Genomic DNA, 19,256 nt, shown 5'->3' on the forward strand with positions numbered 1-19,256 from the left:
CGCTGCCCGTTGTGCGTTGGTGGCTGAGTGAGCAGGCCTCAAAACAGAGGTATTCTGCCGTACCGTCAAAATCCTCCACAGACTCTCATAGCTGACCATCCTGGTTATTACCCTCCTACCTGAGATAATAACCTTATTTGTGGTATTTCAGCACTTCTGACGCTGTACCAGCCAAAAAATAGAGGTTTGCTGGAAGGAGCAGCTGATGGTCAATGCTTCAGATCTTTGGAAGTTGTGTGGTTTGGGATTCCTTTTGAATAAAGAGTGTGGCGCCTCGAGCTTCTGATTCAGACGAGTAATTTTAAACCTGGTTGGGGAACTAGCTGAATGTCAAACCCATTCTTTCCGTGCCTGTACCCCTTGTTTCTTACCTTGCTGGCGGCGCCTTCTCCTTTGTCGTTGTTGCTCCTGAAAATCTGTTGTGAAGTCTTATCTCCCCAGCTGAGCATTCTTTGCCAGGTCATCATCAGTGTCTGGTCAATAGAGTTTTCATTAAAGCTTTTGGCTTTAAAAAAGGCCGTAAAGTCATATTGCGAAGTCTCATTGTAATTCACATTATCTTCTGTCAGCCTCTTAAGCAGTCCTGCCCGACAAGGGCAGCGCCGGAGGGAGCAGCTTAATGAGAGGGCCCTGTGAGACTGTGGTAGGTGTGACGTTCAGCTCCTCAGAGGAGCTGTCAAATCGCTGATTTTGGACCGTTTGCGGCGAGGCCAGAACCATTAGTTAGTTGGTCAAAGAAGGGATATTCAGCACATCAGCTTTTGCTGGATATTTCTGTTTGTATTCTGTTTATGGTTTGATCTGCATTATTTCTACTTGTGTGCAACAGCATCTTCAAGATAGCTGTCAAACACGTTCTTAGGACAGCGCTATATGAGAGATAGTGGTTCTGGTTTGGTTTTAAGCCAAAACCAAGAGGTTTATGTTGTTTGCATTGTTGGGGACAGGCAGAGATTTATGGGTACTGTATCAGACTATATCCTCGTTCTCCTGGAGAAAGACCAAATCCAATAACCAAGAACTTAGAAAAAAACCTTGGGTTTTTACAGGCGTCTGTTAGGACGCTTCTCATTTGAATTCTCTGGAGAGTCTGGGCTCGGTGTGTCTGTAGCGATCCCTGCAGCTTTGCCAAATTGCAGGTGCACCTCGTTTGTTCACAGAGAGCGTTTTCCGTGGCAGCGCTCATTTTGCAGCGCTGCTGTAAACAAAGGAGCTGCGTGTCGCTGGTGTCTACAGGAGGGAAATGGAACTGCCATTTTCGGGTGCAATGTTGTAGAGCAGGAATAATTATGTTAAAGTTAATGCTTTGTTCCTTTTTTAAATGAGAGAGGAGAACTCTGATTCCTTTACCCTGGTTAGTCTTCTGCTTAACCGCGGGTGTGCGGGAGAAGCCAGTGCTGGTGCTGACGTGGCGTTGCAGGGCCACGGATGAGCCCTGCGGCTCATAAAGCCACTGGCGGACTCCTGCGCGTTAAACATCACAGCTAGAAGGACTCGAGAAGTAGGTATGTCTTTTGATGCTTTGGCTGGAGGAATGAGCGGCGGGGTACGCGGCTGGGCGGCGGGAGGGCCATTCAGCCGACCTGGGCCGCGTCTGGAGCCCAGGTCTCCTGCCTCCTGCTGCGCCTGGCTCTCGGACCAGTTCACTCATCCCCACTCCCTGTCTCAGCCCTTCGCAGCTCGGCCTGCTGCAGCAGCGTTTCTTTTTGAACCCTGCAACTAGGTTTTGATAATTCTTTCCTTGGTTCTGGGCGGATCTCGTTGGCTTTGGATGAGGGCGACGTAACGAGTGAGAACAAAGCTCCACGCTTTCTTCCCGCCTCGTCTCCTCAGGTGCCTGGCGGCGAGTCCGGCCGAACCCGGCTGCTTTGCTTATCCGGGGTCCGTTCGGTGGCAATGGGCCGAGTGCCACGGGGACACACGGATGAGGATCACCAGCTGCCTGGTGAGCGCAGAGCTTCACCCTGCCATGGGCTTCTCTGCAAAAAGCAATTAATTACAGGACAAAACCGCCGCCGACATTCACACCTTCATACACTTGGCAAACACATCCGCGAGCTCATGCAGCTGAGGTCACTTCAAACGCTCGGAAACTTTGAAGGAAGTCTCTTCAGCTTCTCCGTAAGAGCGATACAGGTTCTTTCCCGGCAGAGCCGTCTTGCCGTGAAATGCAGTTGTGGCCGTACAGTGGAAAGAAAATCATCAAACACCAGCCTGTTTGTTGAGCCCGCGAAGGGAAGCCCTGCGCAGCCTGCCAAGCGCAGTGCCTTTCTATTGCATCCATTATACAATGTGTCAGAAAGGAATTCTCTCCACTCTGGAGAGATGTTTATAGTCCATCAGGTTTTATGGCAGAAGTTGGGAGTCTGAGGTTCCTCTGGCTGAGACTAGTCAGTCTGTTGCCACGGGCTTCGCTGGGAGGTGGACTCGGCAAAGAAAGAGCCCGGCTGGTGGCCTTCCCCGTCCCGCCTCTGTCTCCCGAGGACCTTCGGGAAGATAAAGTGGAAACTTGCCCAAACTGTGAATGAATTTGGCATGGCACTAACGAGCAAGGACCCCAGCAGAAACCAGTGACAGAGTATAGGAAGGGGTGGAAAGAGGAGAATAGTGATGTGGGCTGGTCTGGCTGAGGCTTGCAATGGGCAAGAAGCTAAGGAAGTAGAGCATCATACAGTGTCAATAGGAACAAATGTGTGTGTTCTGAGCAGAGCAAGCACATTTGATGAAAATCCCTGTCTCACCCCTTAATGGAAGCTGTGTGGAGGATGGCGGGCACAGCTCGTTACGTGTATGGAAGTACTTTCAGCTCCGCGGAGCTGTTATCTCTTGCAGATGTTCCTTCCTCCCGAGCAGCCGAGAGAAGGAGCCGGTGCTGGTCGGGCAGGTACCTGCGCACGTCCCAGCGGGGAAGGAGCCATCCCAACAACCGCTTCGCTTCTGCATTTCGATGCAGATTAAGAGCTCGCAAACGATATTTTGAGTCTCCGTTAGGTGAGGGAGACTTCTGGGAAGCCCCTGGTCGTAGTTTCGCTGAGAAGATAATTACCTTGTCTTGGAGGAGAAAGGCGATGAGCAGAAATGCATCTCTGTCCCCTGTTTACCTGAACCGAACCACTGAAATATTTGAGCTTAATTTCCCTCTTTGTTGAAAAGTGAATACTTGTAAGAGTAGACAAAATCCTCAGCCCATCATGTCCAGGAGTCGAGTTAAAAAAGACCTGCAAAGCTTGTGGTCAGCGTAGGTCAACTCACTGTCTTATGCAACTTTAAGTTCATAAAATTTTAAAGCCCTAACTGGGATATTGATTAAATGTTATTTGGCCATCTTCCATATTTATGAGAAGTTTAAGGGGAGCCAAAAATGATACTGCAGTCACTCTGGGAAGGTTGGCTATCACTGAGCAGGGGGTTTAAGATTGCACAGGGAGGGTTGGTATGTGTGGGAGTGATACCGCTGGGATAAAACGGTCTCTAGTCCCTCTCTCCCGGAACTCTTCAGACCTCTGCTTAAAACAGGCAGTGCACATAGGTACGTGTGTGTGTGTGTGCGAATCTTTATATGCATCATGTGCCTTTTCTACATCAACCTGTCTTAGCAAGCATCGGAGAAGTGGCTGGCACACTGCCCTTCCCACCATAGCAGGTCCAGCCCTCTGCTCTGCAGTTTGTGACAAAAGGAGTACGATAAACAAAAAGACCAGATGATACATCTAAAGCGTTTGAAAAATTACACATAAGTGACCAGCAAAGTTAGGGTGATGTCGGTTTGGACAGAGAATTACGGAAGAAATTATGGGTGACCAAAAAAAGCCTGTGAAAAGCAACGAACGTTGCACTGAGGAAGTTTTATCTGAGCCCTGCGGGAAGCTACAGAGTTGTGAAAGATCATCTGCGCCCCGCAGACCACGGCAGATCGCGTCAGGCCTGTGCTCTTGAAAGGCTGGGCTCTTTTCTTTTTTTTTCTTTTTTTTTTTTGGTAAAAAAAGAGATTTCCTGGAGGCGCTGTCTGTCACGGCTGTTTTATTATGTCTCTGTTATTGTGGATCGGGAGGAGACAGGCTGAGGTTGTGTGAGCATTTGATGTGATACTGAGTTTATGGACAGTTAGGTGGGTAAGGATGAGAATCTGGTTAGGAATTCCTGAAAGATGGGAAAATAGATACATTATCCTTACAATTTCTCTTTCTTACAACTCTGGTTTTACCCTTGTATTCTGCAACTTGTGTTTCCCACCTTCAATACCCTTCTGCACCAGGAGCAGGGGCTCCATCGCTGCTTTTTCTGCAGCAAGAACTGAGCGGTGGAGGACGAGCCCCGTCCCTGCAGTTCCCCCTCCCGGGGCAGAACATCTTCCCCCTCGGTGACATCCTCGGGGACACGTGTTCCCCGGGTCTGCAACCCCACCACGCGCTCTCCAGGCAGCAGAGCAGTCACTGGCTGACGTCCTGGTTATACCGTGGGAGAAGGAGGGGGGTTTTTTTTTGGATACTTGGACGCCAAATCGCAGAGTGTGCTGAGTTGTAAAGAAGGGAAACCAAACCAAAATGAAAAAAACAACAAAGAAACAAAAAAATCCCCACCAAGCATGGATTTTGTGTGTAATTTCTGGTTTGCTGACGAATTTACGGAGCATAAGTTGAGTGGGGAAGCAGCAAAGCTGCAACACTGACGTGATTGTGCAGCAGCCTGCTCTTGGCTCATCACTTTGGCAGATTTTCAGAGAAACAATTGAAAATATTTTCTCTCAACCCAAATTCAGCCATGCAGAAGCGTCTGTCGGACCCGCGCAGTTCTGCCGTTGCTACGCTTAACTGCTTACATTTTAGTAGTAGGTAAGGCGTGTTCTCTTATTTCCTTTAGATTATCGGATGCTGGATTCTCAGATTGTTATTGGGAGACTATTACGGAAACCTTATTAAACGGGTTAAAGGCTATAAAAGAGTAGCTCAAATTCTCAGGACATCACGGCTTTTTTCCCAATAGAAGGTGTGCTACAGGAATTTGATTTTTAGAAAATAATTCCACAAAGTTTCAGCTTAGAAGTGAACGAATTCTGCCCGGTGCTGGCAGTGGCCCTTCCCGGCGGCTGTTAATCCTGCTCCGTTCCATTCCGGCCGGAGGGAGGGGGTAGAGTCTCTCTCTCTGCTGGGACACCAGCCTTCCGAGCTGGGATTTTGCTTGAAGCGCCTGCCTCACCCTCTGGCTGTGGGGAGAATTCTTCCCGTTGAAGAGCTGCGGGGTTATCGATCCCTTTGGAATTAGATAAAAATGATTTTATCCCAATTTTAGCCACTTTTACTTTATGTGCAGTTTTCTCTCTAATTCGTTTTTTTGATCAAACAAAATGCGGCAGCTTTTGTTTCTTTTTTTTGGTTTTATTATATGTCACTTCCCTACAAAAAAAAAGGGGGGGGGGAATGTGCTTTTTTAAAACTTATAGAGTTTTTTTAGGGGAAAAAACCGTTAGACTTAGAAGTTATACATATGTGTATGCATACAATACTACACATGTACGTGCAGATTCTGTTGGAAAAACAGATTTTGCAGGTTTTTTGTACTTTGAGAGAATCGTTTCTAAGAAATTAGAATTTGGACAGGTAGCCACAAGCCTTCGTTGGCTTGCACGTTGCATGTTGTGAGCTCTGGGGACCTGAACCCTCCACCTGCAGCAGGTATTTAAGAAACCAGTGTCTGGTCCGGGTGCAGGTGCTGCCCTACCAGCAGTATACAACAAAAAGCTTCTAGTCTTATAAATACTAAATGTGAAGGTTCAACCTGACACCAGCCTGACCTGGAGTTTAGCAGGCAGTTCTCTGCGCGGCCAGCTTGTGCTTGCTTGTAACCGTACGTGCTGAAGAGGAAAAAGACAGGTCTCGGGGCCTGAAATGGTCAGGAAATGGAAATTCTCCCTCCCTGCAAAAACAAATAATTAGGCAGTTAAAAATTCTTTTAGTAAAAAAAGGGACCAAGATGATGATGGGAAAAGGCAGCGATGCTGTTTCTCACTAGATAACGTTCTGCAGCCCCGGCGCTCCCCGCGCCGACGGCTGCTCTCCCGGGGTTATCGCAGAGGGGTCGAGTAGGACAGACGGGTTCTGAAACAGAGAATGAAAATCATTCTTCTCCTGACCTATTCGGTGCAATAAGCATCGGTATGAACACTTGGTCGGACACCCACGCTGTGTTTCTGCAGCCAAGACCGGCATCAGATCTCTCTTGTAGCCCGAGAGAACGCGCTGGCAGGAGGTCCCGGGCAGCGAGACCGTCCTCTGGACCGTCACGGAGCAGAAATGTCCACCCACCACTTACACAGCTTATTTTCTGTATAGGCATCAGGTCAGTATCGCTGAGAGGTATTTGGGGCTGAGCCAGCTCGAGGATATGAATTTTGCATCTTAGAGATGAGAAATTCTGTTTTCCTGGGGATGATGGTTCACCAGCGAGGAGCGTGGAAGCTGTGCAGCCGCCTTGCTTGGAGTGCGCGGCTGATCTCGGAAATATACTCCCTTATCTTTATAATCAAGACTGTGTTTAAGTGAAGAGAGGGAGAAGAGCTGCCAGTAGTGAGCCGTTGGCGTGCGAGCGGCTGTGAGGTTAGTGAGCTGCTGAGATTTCCACCGGTGGGAGGAGAGTGGCTGCAGCAGCCTTCAGAGGGTGTGCAAAAGGAAGAGTCCCCGCAGCAAGGGGTTTTTTTCCTGAATAGTGGTATTGAGTCCAACCTGCTTGCTCTATCCCAGGTGAGGAAATGGGCTGACGAAAGCAGAAGGAATGAGAATGAGGACAGCAGTGCAGACTCGGCTGCTTGTACTTGAGGTTTTGCTTCTTGCTTGCTCCCTCTCAGGCAGAGCTGCAGCAGCATCCCGGCTGCGGGCAGAGCTGCGGGGCTGCAGCATCCCGGCTATGGGCAGAGCTGCAGCATCCCGGCTGCAGGCAGAGCATCGGCAGCGTCTGGGTCCCTCTCGTGGCTCATGGGAAAAAAATCCCGGCTGCACCAGTGGGAATTTGTCAATGTCCGCGTTCGCAGCCGGTCCCGTGGTCATGCTTTCAAGCAAACACTGGGACTCCGTTTGCCGACCTAGCCCGGCTGGTGCCCTCGGCTCCTGGAAGAGGAGGAGATGCTCCCCAGGCTTTGCCCGCGCCCCGGGCTGCCCCGCTCAGCGTTCGGGGACTGACAGTGGTGTCCTGGGGACCCATCACTGCCATCTGTGGGTAATTACTCATTGATTACCCACTAGTGCATCGCTACTGCAGCACTTTCCAGGGCTGCCATCCTCAGCCGGGAAGAGGTGGCAGGGGAAGGGAGAAAAAAACCTCCTGCCAGCTTCTCTCACCTGCCTCATTGGGTGATTTTTCTCAATTAAGGGAAATAGAGCCGAGTGAAAACTCACCCTGCTGGGATGGGGAGGAGGTTGGCACGTTGGCAGCAAAGTTTGGACCTTGGTCCTCCTTTCTAGGGAACTGTGAATATGCAAATAGCTGAGATGATTGGTGTCGTCTGGAGTGCACTTACCTTTTATGGGTCAGCAGAATAATGTACAAAGACATTCCTTTTTCTATCGAGGGTCGCATTCTCTGCCCTGAGTCCCCAAAACTTGGCCGATGTGTGTGCTTTGGCGCTGGGAGATGACTCGGTCACGTCATGGTGTGTTTTCTGGGTATGCTGGAAAGGGGCAGCCATTGTTCAAGGCAAAGCCAGATGCTACGAAACCGGGGCCTCTTGGCATTTGAGCTTCCTTCAGGCCTTTTTACAAGATGTTGTAAAGTCGCTTGACAATAGGCTGTGGATATTAATGGTCTCTTAGCCCAAAGGCAGATGGAAAAGTGGGGGGTTTTTGTTATCAGTTTAAGTGGATGGTTTCTTTCATGTGGGAGTGTGTAATCTCCATAAATAAAATACCAGATGTGCTTGAAATCTGTTTTCCTTAAAATGGCTTGAGGATTCGGATTCGCATAAAGAATAGGAATACCTACTGTTATCAGTGTTTTATTTCAAGCCTTTTCTAGCAAAAGGTGCCAAAGTGAGTTAGTGAATCCCGGAGCGCAGTAGCCAGGTTGATGCAGAGTGGGTGCCACCACCATCGCGTCCATCGTCGGTCCTGAGGCTCTGAACTCTTCGGGTTAAGGCGGGTTCACCTGTAATTCCAAATCCCAGTGCAAAAAATGCAGATCCTCCAAAGTGTTTAGTTTCCCCAAGAAATGCAGTTCACGTTTTGGTCTGGAGTGCTGTCGGTCCCACTGCCTCTCGCCAGGGCTGGGCAGGGCCAGTGCCGGGGACAGGGGCTCCTGGTGGGCACCAGGTTTGGATGGAGCCAAGGGGAAGGCAGGACACCAAATGGTCCCGGGAGCATCTGAGCCTGGTGCTAACGCCACAGCAGCCCTAAGGGTAAGCCCTAAACCCAGCCGAGCCTTTGGTCTTCTGTCCATCTGTCCTGTCTGGGCAGGAGACCAGCACCTTGATGGGGTCACACGGACGTTTCTGAGCCACCACTGAGAGAAATGCCAGAAGGACGAGACATGCAGGAAGGCCGAGCTGCAGGGCGCCACGCAGGCGGAAAGGCACCGTGCAAAGAGTTCATCGCTGCCTTCCTGATGCTGGGAGGGATTTGGACTCAGCTGGGGACTGAGAAATAAGTTCGAAACAAATCTTGCACAGGTGCAAGGCTGAAGTAGCAGTATGAAATTCTTCCAGAGCGGATGAATTTAGTTTTATGAGAAACATGGTCATTAGCTGGGTGTGACTGAACGTCAGTAAAAAGTCTAAGTATTCTTCTGTAAAGCTGCGTAAAAATATGGATGGATTTTTTTAAAATTGTAGATAAAATGATATATTTCTTTTCATATCACAGCCCTGTGACTTAAAAAGTCGTGCGTTTCTTTGAACGCTTGAAGGTCAGGCTGTATCTGGGAAGGAGTATACAGTTCAGTGGTGATTTTATCCCAGGACCCCTCCGGTCGGTTTTGGCTGGCTTGGGCACTGCATAGGTAAGTAGCCAATTGCTAAAGATAACGAGCATGAATATAAACTATTGCAATGCTTCAAAACCTCTAGTGATCACTGCCGAGAGGGAGCACAGAGCTGGAAGAGCGAGGTGAGAGCTGAAGTCCGAATGGGAATATATCGGAGTGCTGTGTGTGTGGTTTTAGAGGTTTCTGGTCGGGGCTGAGACGCACAAGAAGAGCTGCCTGGGGCCGCGGGGACTCGGGCTCCGCTGCGTCTCCCTGCGCAAGGGGTGCTCCTTTCTCGGGGAGCTGTTTGGGAAACAAGCAGAAAACAAAACAGATATTTACCAGTTGTATTCCACATTCGTCTTTCCTCTAGTCAGCCTATTCCTGCCTACCTTTAATTTAGTGGGGACGTGAATTGTCTGAAGATTGGTGTTTTTAAATAAGCACGGTTCATCTGGAAAAACGTGTTATGTGTGTGAAAGTTCAGTACAATATGCTCTTACCTGTTCCTAACTGTTTCTTAAAAAAGCTAAAGCCAACATATGCATTTTACAAACAGATTAATCGAAACCAAGTTTTTACAGAAATTTTGTAAGAAGTTTAAAATTGAATTTATTTGCATCTACGTGGCACTTCAGTAATGTACGCATAGAGCTAAGGGTAGGAAGAAGCCTGTTTCGGGGAGTGGGTTTCCAGGAGCTCCTTGATGTCTGCTGAGTGAGACCTTGGAAATCAAGTGTAGGTGGAGCCTGTGGGTGTGATTTGAGGCGACCCATACTTGGTTTCCAGGGTCTGCAGGGAACCTACGGAGAGGAGCCAACCTGAAGGGTCTCATCCATAACATTCAGGGGTGATTGTGCACCTCCAGTCGCCTTTCCAAGCACCGATCGGGCTCTTTGCGGTCATTTCACACCGGGCTGTTGAGCCACACGCAACTTTGCGCTCTTTTCTTCCCCAGGAGTTTCTTGTAAAAAAATGTGCAATGTTCTAGTCCAAGTGAGGATCAGAGTCTCTCCGGCTGGATTTGAGTTATGGGGTTTGGACAGGCCTGAGACTTCAGCCAGGATGACACACTCTGACTGGATTCCCTCCGGGCGGTACGAAGGATCTGCGAGTTTTGCACGGCTTCAGTGGGAAATGGCAACTTGGCCCTTTTCATCCTCAAATGCAGCCCTGCCTTCCTTGAAAGAATTTCAGACCTTTCAGTGAACTTGAACTGAGTTTTGAGTTTGTCGGGAAATACGAGTTCAAGAAAGCTCTAGGCAGGATTGATGGTGTGGCAAAAAAAAGTTGAGGCAAGTCGGTGATTTCAGGAGTGCGCGGTCGTGGGCTGGGTTCGGGTCTCGGCTGCATCAGGCTGGTGCTTCAGAGGGGGGAAGCAGCAGCGTCGGCTCAGAGAGCTGCGGTTTGGTGTGTCGGCCGTGAGGGCTGTGCCACAACCTGCCCCTGAAACCCACGCCATTCCTGCAGCTCTGCCTTTGGCACCCAAAGCACCGTCCTTGGGGGGAAGGAGAAGAGGAGGGCGTTTGTCATTTTGGGTGGCACATGACATGCATGCCTAAAATCTGTACAGCAAATAGTATTTCAGAAAGGCATCACACCTTTCTGAAATACTAATGAATTGTTCCGCAGATGCACAACAACCTCCAGGGAATAATCTGTAATCTTTCCTGCCGAGTGCCCGTGAGGACCGGTCCCAGCCCAGCTGTTCCGGGGTATCTCGCAGCTTCAGGAGGTCCAGGTTTGAGGTAGGGACCAACCTTTACCACTTCGTGTTGGTGACACTACAACGTTGGGGTTGACTACAACTTCAAGATATCCTTTGTCCAAAGACCTTGTAACTCAGGATGGCCAAACAGCCCCAATGGTTCAGGTTGGAAGGGACCTTCCAGGTCATCTAGTTGATGACAGCAAAATGGTTAACCTCAGGCTCTCCCCCTTTTCAAAGCAAGGATGGGCTGTTAGTTTGTCAGAGCCACTTTACTGCTATGATTGGCAATTAGTGCCCTTGGAGTGCGATGAAGTGGTAGCGGCAGCAGGGGACAGGAGCGTGCTCTGGTGGTGGAGTGATTGAGGTTTGAGAGAAACTGTGGGGCAGGAACACTGAGCCTCCCAGTCCCCGTCCTGGGCAGCACAGGGCTTTCCTCCGTCGGGAGCTGTCGTGCTTTGCCCGGTTACTGGGAGAGGCGGCTGGGGTTCCTCCTGTCGCACCTCACAGAGTCACGGAATGGTCAGGGTTGCAAGGGCCCTCTGGAGATCATCCCGTCCAACCCCCGGCCAGAGCAGGGTCACCCAGAGCAGGTGGCACAGGAACGCGTCCAGGCGGGGTTGGGATGTCTCCAGAGACGGAGACTCCCCCACCTCTCTGGGCAGCCTGTGCCAGGGCTCTGCCACCCCCACAGCAAAGAAGTTCCTCCTCACGTTGAGATGGAACTTCCCATGTCCCAGTTTGTGCCTGTTACCCCTTGTCCTGTCCCTGGGCACCACTGAGAAGAGCCTGGCCCCGTCCTCCTGACACCCACCCTTGAAGTATTTGTAAGTGTTGATAAGGTCCCGCCTCAGTCGTCTTTTTTCCAGACTGAAGAGACCCAAATCCCTCAGCCTTTCCTCATAAGGCACCTCGGGGTGCCTTCCTTGGTGGGAAACCAAACCAGAGCCCGGGCAGACGCCCGACCGCAGGGCAGGAGCGAGAGTGGGGGACCATGGCGTATGAAGCAGACAGAGCGGGGACGCCGGAGCGGGCGGTGAGTTGGGGGATGAGGAACGCTGGAAGGGAAGTTTCATAATGCTTTGATAAATACAAGCTCTCAGAAACCGAAAGCGGTGTTTGCAGAGTCTGACCACAGTGCTTATTTTTACAAAACGTGGGGGCAAGAATAACTCCTGCTCTCGCTGTATCCTTCTGGGGAAACTTATGGCTTATGGGGAAGCTGCTGAGATTGTGTCCATTTAAAAGATTAAAGGGAAGTTTATAGAAAAGCTGCTGTTAAAAAATAATAATAAAAAAACCCCCTTCAAGTATGCTAGACTTCAGCTGTATCCAGCACGCACCCAGCAAAGCTGCAGAGCCCTCCAGGCTCGGTGACAAACTCCTCTCTGTGGTTACTCCGTCGGAGCCTGTGAAACCTGGCAGCAAAGCCTCGCGAAGAGCCGGCAGCTGCTTTGTGGCTTTTCTCCGAGTAGGATGGCACTGGGTCCTGGTGGGGGCCCACAAAAAGGCCAGGTTTTCAGCTGAAGGCACCTTTGTGATACCCGGCTCTCCGGTCGGTTGGGGTTCCTTCCATTCTCCTCCGGAACATAAGGCGTGAGACCCAACGGGCGAAGCCCACACAGAAGCAGCTGCTCGAATCCTTTCGAAATGCAGCTGCTGTTCTCTGCGGGTTCCTTCCAGGTAAATGCACTTCATATTGCCCAAATTGCCTTTGTTCCTTGGCGTTCAAGCTGTTTTCTCCCTCTCCTTATGGTTTCTGTCTAATCCTTCCTAAGGTGGTAACCTGGATTTATGGCCTCAGAAAGGTCTCCTCCACGGCGGTAGATCGATGTCACAGGCGTAGCTTTACGCTGTTGCTGTGTGAGACGCTGAGCAAGAGGCTTTTTAAAGCATGAAACATTACGAGGGTGAGCAGGACTGAGACAGACAAACTGTGGATCGTAAACGTCTCCCTGCGCGCTCCTCGCGGGCTACTTCCATTATGGCAGGACCTTCACGCCGCGAAGCCTTTCTCACTCCTCTTTCCTCGTCTAACTCGTCATGACAGATGCTTCATTGCCTCCAGCTGCCCTTTTAGCTTCTAAAGCATCGGGTTTTCAAATTCCTAAGCCTTCTGTAAGTTTTACGGAATCCCCCAGGGTTGCGTTTCCTAATTCCCCCTCTGCTCTCCATAACAAGTCAGGAAGTATTTCTTTGAAACGCTGCATTGCCCAGTCGATGTCCAGCCGGCAGGACTGGGTGTGGGGATAGAAACCGTGTGATAAAGGTTGTAGGAGCAACGGACAGAGCAGGAACGAGAATTTTCCCTGGTGTTTGTGAGCGTTGCCCACAGCACTTAGAGCCACTTTTCTTACAACGTGTAAAGCAGGGTCCATCGTGTCCCGGTTAGTGTAGCTGCCAGAGCTGGCCTCTGTCTTCAGAGCACGTCACAGTCGGCCCATATAATTTTTGCCAGATCTTTGGTGAAGATAGGAAAGCCTTTAACTGATGAACAGCTATTTTCCAGAACTGGTTTTAAAAGCTCGTCTTATAGAAGTTGTGACAGTAACATACTTCTCCTCGAACATACTGCATTCAGGCAGTTACAGTACATGAAAATCTAATTAAAATTTATGCAGCTATTGAATTCACACTTTTAACAGCTCCCGTGTGAAAATCCGTGGCCAGAGAGAAGGGGGGGCCTCTCCTGACCACCTGGGAGCCTTCCCCCTTCCACAAGCGTTTGGAATGAGCGTGGGTCTCTAAGGCTGGCAGGTTGCTGCAATGGGGGGATTAAGCAACTCTAAACCCTTGGGGATTTCGTTAAGCTCTAGCAGGTCTCAGGATTTCTGAAAAGTAAACCAAAACTTGCACGGTCTGGTGTTCCAGCAGGAGTCAGGGAACTCCGAGCCCAGACAGGACCGAATTAAAAGACACCGAGGGAATTAAATGCTGGGTCTCTTTGATCACACCAGCCTTGTTTTGGTCACTGTCCTTCTCTAACTCCATTCTTGGCCAGTAACACGTCTAATTCTGTATGGCTTGACAGATCTGCGCGCTACCCACAGACATGTTTTGGTATTGTGGCAGGAGTGACCTAGTGCCTGCTTTATACTGAATAGAGAGCGTCACTGCGAGGGGTGCCTTTGCGAAGAGCTTGTCCGTGGGCAAAGAAAGCGCTGCCGTCAGAGAGTGGTGGGTGCGCTGGGCACGGTGGTGGCTCTGCCCATCCCTGTCCCTATCCCTGTCCCTATCCCTGTCCCCGTCCCTGTCCCCATCCCTGTCCCCATGGCTGCTGCAGTCCCACCTGCAGCGAGGGCTGCTGTGCTGCATCGTGCCACCCCCCTGACTCGATGTCCACCTTTCTTTGCATCTGGAGTGAAATCTCATGTGGCGCTCGCGGGAGAGACGTGCTCCCTGTGCACTCGTTAAACGGAGTGAGATCACGGCCGTGTGCGGTGCGAGACAGCGGGTGTCGGACACCGTGGCTCCTGTCTGGAGGCAGCGGGATGGAGCTGCTCGTCGTCCCCGTGCACCCGCACCCGGCGGGATGCAGCCCGAGCATCGCCCCGCGTGGGTGGTACGCAGGGGGTCTGTGCTGCTTTGTGATCCCTGGTTGGCAGACCACTAATTTAAAGTGTAGTGCGATGGCTCACTTTGATACCATTTATCTTCCTTTATTCTAATAATATGTGCATTGCTCCGCAGCAGTCCAGCTGCCTGCGGGCCACTTCTGCAGCATCCTGAAGTAATCCCGGTCCTGCTGCCTGCCGGGGGGTGGAGACGTGCTGCTGACCCAGCCTGGCTCCCCACGGCTCGCCAAGGGGCTCTGGCCGCGGAGGCAGCAGAGCTCCAGTCGCTCAGATGGAAACGGGGCTGGTTCCCGGCAGACCGCAAGCTCTCTCGGCTCTGGGTGAGCAAAAGAAAACCAAGATTTATCTGCAGTAGCAGAAGGAAATGTACAGAGTACAGTATGGCTGAAGCACGCGTTTTTGGCAAGGCTACAGCTCATTATTCTTCCATCCAGGCCAAACGCCTTAAAACAGTATTTGTCTCCATTCTTCTACTTTCTTTTAAGAAGGAAACGCTTCTTTACAGAGCAAAAAAATGTAGCTCCTTAAGCACAAATGCATTTTTAGAGTGCCTTGCTTAGTGCCAAATGTCAAAAATTCGCCAACAACGGATAAATCTTTTTGAAACCTCCCCATATATTTCACATGTCTAACTGAAACTTGGCATTTCCTAATCTGGGGTTGATTTTGTTCTGTAACTGAAAATACTAATGTGTTGGTGCGGTGCAAGGTTTCCTCCTCGCTGTCTCGCTGCAGGTCTGGGTCCCCCGTGCCGCTCTGTAGCAGACGGGGTCTCGGAGGCTGTGGGGGGGACCGGTGTTCCCAGCTGAGCACTCGGCGTTTCTCCCAGGGCCTGGGGCCGCACGGTCTGTGGGGAGCGGGGATTTGCAGCCCGGCTGTGGCAGAGGCTCCCCATCCCCCTGGCCAGCTCCCATCTTCCCAAGAAGCCCGGGGCAGCCGGGGCTCGTGGGCTACCATTCCCAGGGACTGGAGACTTCAGAGAGTTCAGTGAGTCTGGGCTCCGAGGCCAGCTGGTGTGTTGTACGTTGGGAGCCTTGGCAACTCACACAGTCTATTTTTTTTTTTATTTTTTTTTTGACTAATTAAAGTAGCTATCGTGTATTTTGGTGAGGTGTGAAAATGCTTGAATGGAAAACATCTCTGGCGCTTATTAATCTCTTCCAGATGGGCTTCTGGGAGGATGCTGCTGCGGAGTTTGGGGGGAAGCGCAGGTTTCGGCTCGTTTGGGTCCCGGGTTGTTAAATCCCTGGAGCTGAACTAAGGAGCGGAGGGGGCTGTGTTTAGGTAACAAGGGAAATGAGGGGGGTGGCGATTCCTCCATCCTCACCTGGTGATTAGTCACTCACTCTGTTTACAAGGTAATTTGAGAAAGGTGCTCCGTGTTCCTGAAAGGCCTGGCCCACACCCTGCTGAGGGCAAGAGAAATCTCTGGTTTCGGCAGGGGAACGTGATTTGTTCCGGACTTGAATTACAAAGATTAGTAGAAAATGTGTACTACATGGATATTTTAATTTTTCAACCTTTTAGTTTAGTATTCTCTGGATTAACGCTATTCAGGCAACTTGTGTGGTGTTATTGGAAGGATTTTTAGTGGAAAGGTATAATAGTTCTACCACTCCGGTTTAAAACAAGAAAGTAAAACTTTGAAAACAACAGATTTTGATGTAAAAAAACTTTTGTCTTTCATGAACAAGATGGCCATTAGAGTGAGGCATCGTGTTGAGATAATGAATATATTCTTATCCACGTGCGTGATGGTGTTCATCCAGGAGAGGAATCTTTTGGGTAGTGACGTTGGTTGGACGGGGCTTGGAGCAACCTGGTCTGGTGGGAGGTGGCCCTGCCCAGGGCAGGGGGTGGAACGGGACAATCTTTAAGGTCCCTTCCAACCCAAACCATTCAGTCTTAAGTGTTTGAGCATGTAACGAGGGGGATCATTTCCTACTGGTTAACGCTCGTTCTTATTGGCACTGAAAAGTTAATAATAGGAAAATCAGCTGTAATAAAAGTGGTCGGTTCTGCTCTCACGCCACATCCCCACTCGGTCGGGCGCCGCAGCTCGCCCGTGCTGCCCCGTCCCCTCTCTTCCAGACGGGGACAAGTGCGAGGTGGGGAGCGGTGGTCGCAGGTCCCAGTGCTGCAACACTGTCAGGAGCTTCAGCTGCAGGTGCACGGTGGGGCTGCGGTGGGGGACGGCGGGCGCAGATGGGGACCAGGGCAGGGACCACGGGGAATTGGTGCAGGGATGGTCCTGGACACGATGTCAGAGGAGGGTCTCGTGGGTTTTTCCTTTCCTGGTTCATATCACACGTGCCTCTGAAAGTGCTCTCTCTGCTACATGCCTAGAGGTATAAATAACAGTCACAGAATGTGCTAACTCTGGAGAGAAGTGGGGTTTTCAGGGTGAGATCTTGGCCCTGTTGAAGTCGATGGCATGTATTTTATTTGCTTCAAAAGAGATGAGATTAGAGTTGAGATTTCTCCATCAGTATCTGTATCATCACATTGCACCCTGTCTTCCACTTTAAATCTCCCGTTTTCAAACCAAAGTGGAAGAGGAGACGCAATTCTGTGTTTGTAAAATGGAAATACTGGGCGGGATTTGTACTGGTGTGGTAAGAGCGAGGCTCGCGTCGTGCGGCCCGTTCAGCTCCCACGGCTCGGCCCCGTGGTGGTGTGCTCCGAGCGGCTTCCCCGTCCCGTTCTGCCGGGTGTTATCGTCTGCGCAAGTTTGAGTCGGCTGGAGCTGAGAGTCAGAAAAATGCAAAAAGCTATTTGCTTATCAGAGCCAAGAACAAGAAACATTTTTTTTTGGAGTGTGTTGCGGTTCCAGGGTTCGCTGGCGGTATCAGAGACACCTTCTCCGGGCTCCTGCAGACGAGACGCCCGGGGCTCACGCATTCTCTCGGGCACCGTTAACGTGCCCGCTGCAGGGTACGCCATCGAGTGCTCGGCATGGTCATGGGTTTGTGGTGGAGTTCTCACGTATTTTCGGCGCTGGTTTGCTTAGCAGAAGTACAAAAATGCTCAAAATAATTAACAAAGATTGCTGACACACTGGGAAAGAGTCATTTCTGTGGATATCGGTTTGGACATTAAAGAATTCTGCAGAAAAATGTCACTTTCTTGCCAATTTGGTACATTTGTCTTGTTTTGTTGAAAATAACTGAAAAGTATTTCCTGGCTCTGTACCACTGTAGAGATGTGTGAAATAAACAGCTCTGCCCTTATCTTAGCCAAGCTGAAATATTTTCAGTTTCCCCAGAATTCCCCTGGTGAGGATTAGCTTCTTGGATGAGTAAGAGGTTCAGGATTTTGGTGCAAACAAACAATTCTCTTTTTTTCCTTTTTTTTTTTTTTTTTTTGGTTGTTTGTTTGTTTTTAAGGGGAGATGGTGTGAATCCCTTTGCATATATTCTTGGAATTATTTGTAATTAGTCGTGCCCACAGAGCCCGCACATATCCCCTTTCCCCCTCATGGCAATGGAGGTGGCCACCCGCCCTGGTCCCCCCCTTTGCCCGACGCCGTGCCGGGGGGCCATGGGGTGCAGCAACGGCCATCGTCCTCCTGGAGCTCCTCGTTCCTTCTGCGTGCCTTTGCTCTGTCTGTGGGTTTCACCGCGCAAGTAAAGGGCATGGAAAAGATGAAGCCCAAAATTAACCGAGACTAGAATTTGCATTTGGGCCACATCGCTCATACTCCCGTTTCGTCAGGTGCAAATCTCTACGCACCAGCAAAGCGGGCATTCGCCGTCCTCCCCGGGCTTTGCTCTTCTCCATCAGTCTTACTGCTGACGGACCCTGCTGTGCTCACCGCTTTTTACATTCGTTTTCATTTTTACATCAGATAAGAAGCTCTTTCCAAATTCCCTGACTGCTAATGCACGTATGGAGAGGAGAGGACGGGATGAGATCCGTGTTTGGACAGAGCGGGGAGGTTAGAAAAGGCAAAAGGCCTTATGTTTACAGTTTGCAAAGTATTCAGCTTTTATGATTGCGGTCCTGACGGAGCCTGAATAAAGCAGCCTGGGCTTCACAACGTGAGGTTAAAGATTTGGAGCCCTTTGTCGGCTCCATGTTGGACAGGAGGGTCTGGACCGTGCGACTCTCCTGAGGGTGGCCCGAGAAGGCGAGTGGCGGGTCCAGGGGCCGGCAGTTTATTCTTCACCCTGGTGACTTGATTCCTGTCTCTTGCCTGGCTCGGCGTGACTCGAGCTGCCTCTTCGGCGTCCTCCTCTTTGAAGCATCTGCTGAACAAACAGCTGCGCAATCAGAGCAGCAGCAGGCTTGTGTGGGGAGGCAGAAACGGACAGGTCCCAGTGTTTGCTGCTAAGGTAGGAAATTTTTTGAAGAAAAAAATGTAATCTTGGCTTCGGGAGGACTTCCCACCCTAAGCTCTATTCAGAAAGAGAGGGGTGGTGTAACTGGGGGAGAGCTTGCTGCTTTTCCTGCCCAGAATCGGTTACAGTTGTGTTGATTCGCTCGCAGTAGAAATGTGGGAGATGGAGGAGACCGTTGCAGGGGCAAGGGGCAAAAAGGAGAACTTCTTTCATGCCAGGGTGTCGACTAGTTGGCTGATGACTGGCATCTTAACACAAGTGTCAGGGTCCTCCCGCAGCACTGCGAAGAAACATGAGAAATTCTTTAAATGTTTGGCTGCCCAGAGCTTGGCAATGACAAGTAGGGATGGTCACATGCGACATCTTCGGAGCTGCGGGACCCTCCGGTTGCTTCCCGCTGCCTGCCATTTCCCAGCACTGGTGATGGGGTTGGGCTGCGTGTCCGTGTGTGTGCCCGTGTTTGTCCGTGCGTGTCCATGCATGTCTGTGCACGTGTCCATGCGTGTCCATGCACGCTGCTGGCTCAGCCCCAGCCTCGCACCTTACGGAATGACTCCCAGCTTGGTCTTATCCAAACTGGTCTACAAAACAGGCACCAGGGCAGCAGCAGCGTTTGGCTCTCCACTCCATTTTCACTTTGGAGCTAAAGGGGTTATAGTTAGAAAGAAAATCCTCCCATGGATTTAT

The 19,256-nt window shown here is 50.6% G+C and overlaps 1 protein-coding gene across 3 annotated transcripts in view; it reads left to right on the forward strand.

Annotated features, from left to right (window-relative positions):
- The window catches only part of MEGF6 (multiple EGF like domains 6), a 110,083-nt gene that overhangs the window by 34,062 nt on the left and 56,765 nt on the right, over positions 1-19,256 (forward strand). Inside the window, exon 1 of one of the 3 annotated variants that reach the window (XM_054222111.1) lies at positions 12,534-12,564. The exons of 1 other annotated variant lie outside the window; for it this stretch is intronic. In XM_054222111.1, the coding sequence (XP_054078086.1) occupies positions 12,549-12,564 (16 nt within the window). In that variant the 5' untranslated portion in view covers positions 12,534-12,548. Of the gene's footprint in view, positions 1-12,533; positions 12,565-14,473; positions 14,550-19,256 lie in introns of those variants that run through there. One more of the 3 variants, XM_054222110.1, reaches the window with a different exon arrangement.

The sequence above is a fragment of the Rissa tridactyla genome, chromosome 16, assembly GCF_028500815.1.
Source record: "Rissa tridactyla isolate bRisTri1 chromosome 16, bRisTri1.patW.cur.20221130, whole genome shotgun sequence".
In the NCBI taxonomy this organism is placed as follows: Eukaryota; Metazoa; Chordata; class Aves; order Charadriiformes; family Laridae; genus Rissa; species Rissa tridactyla.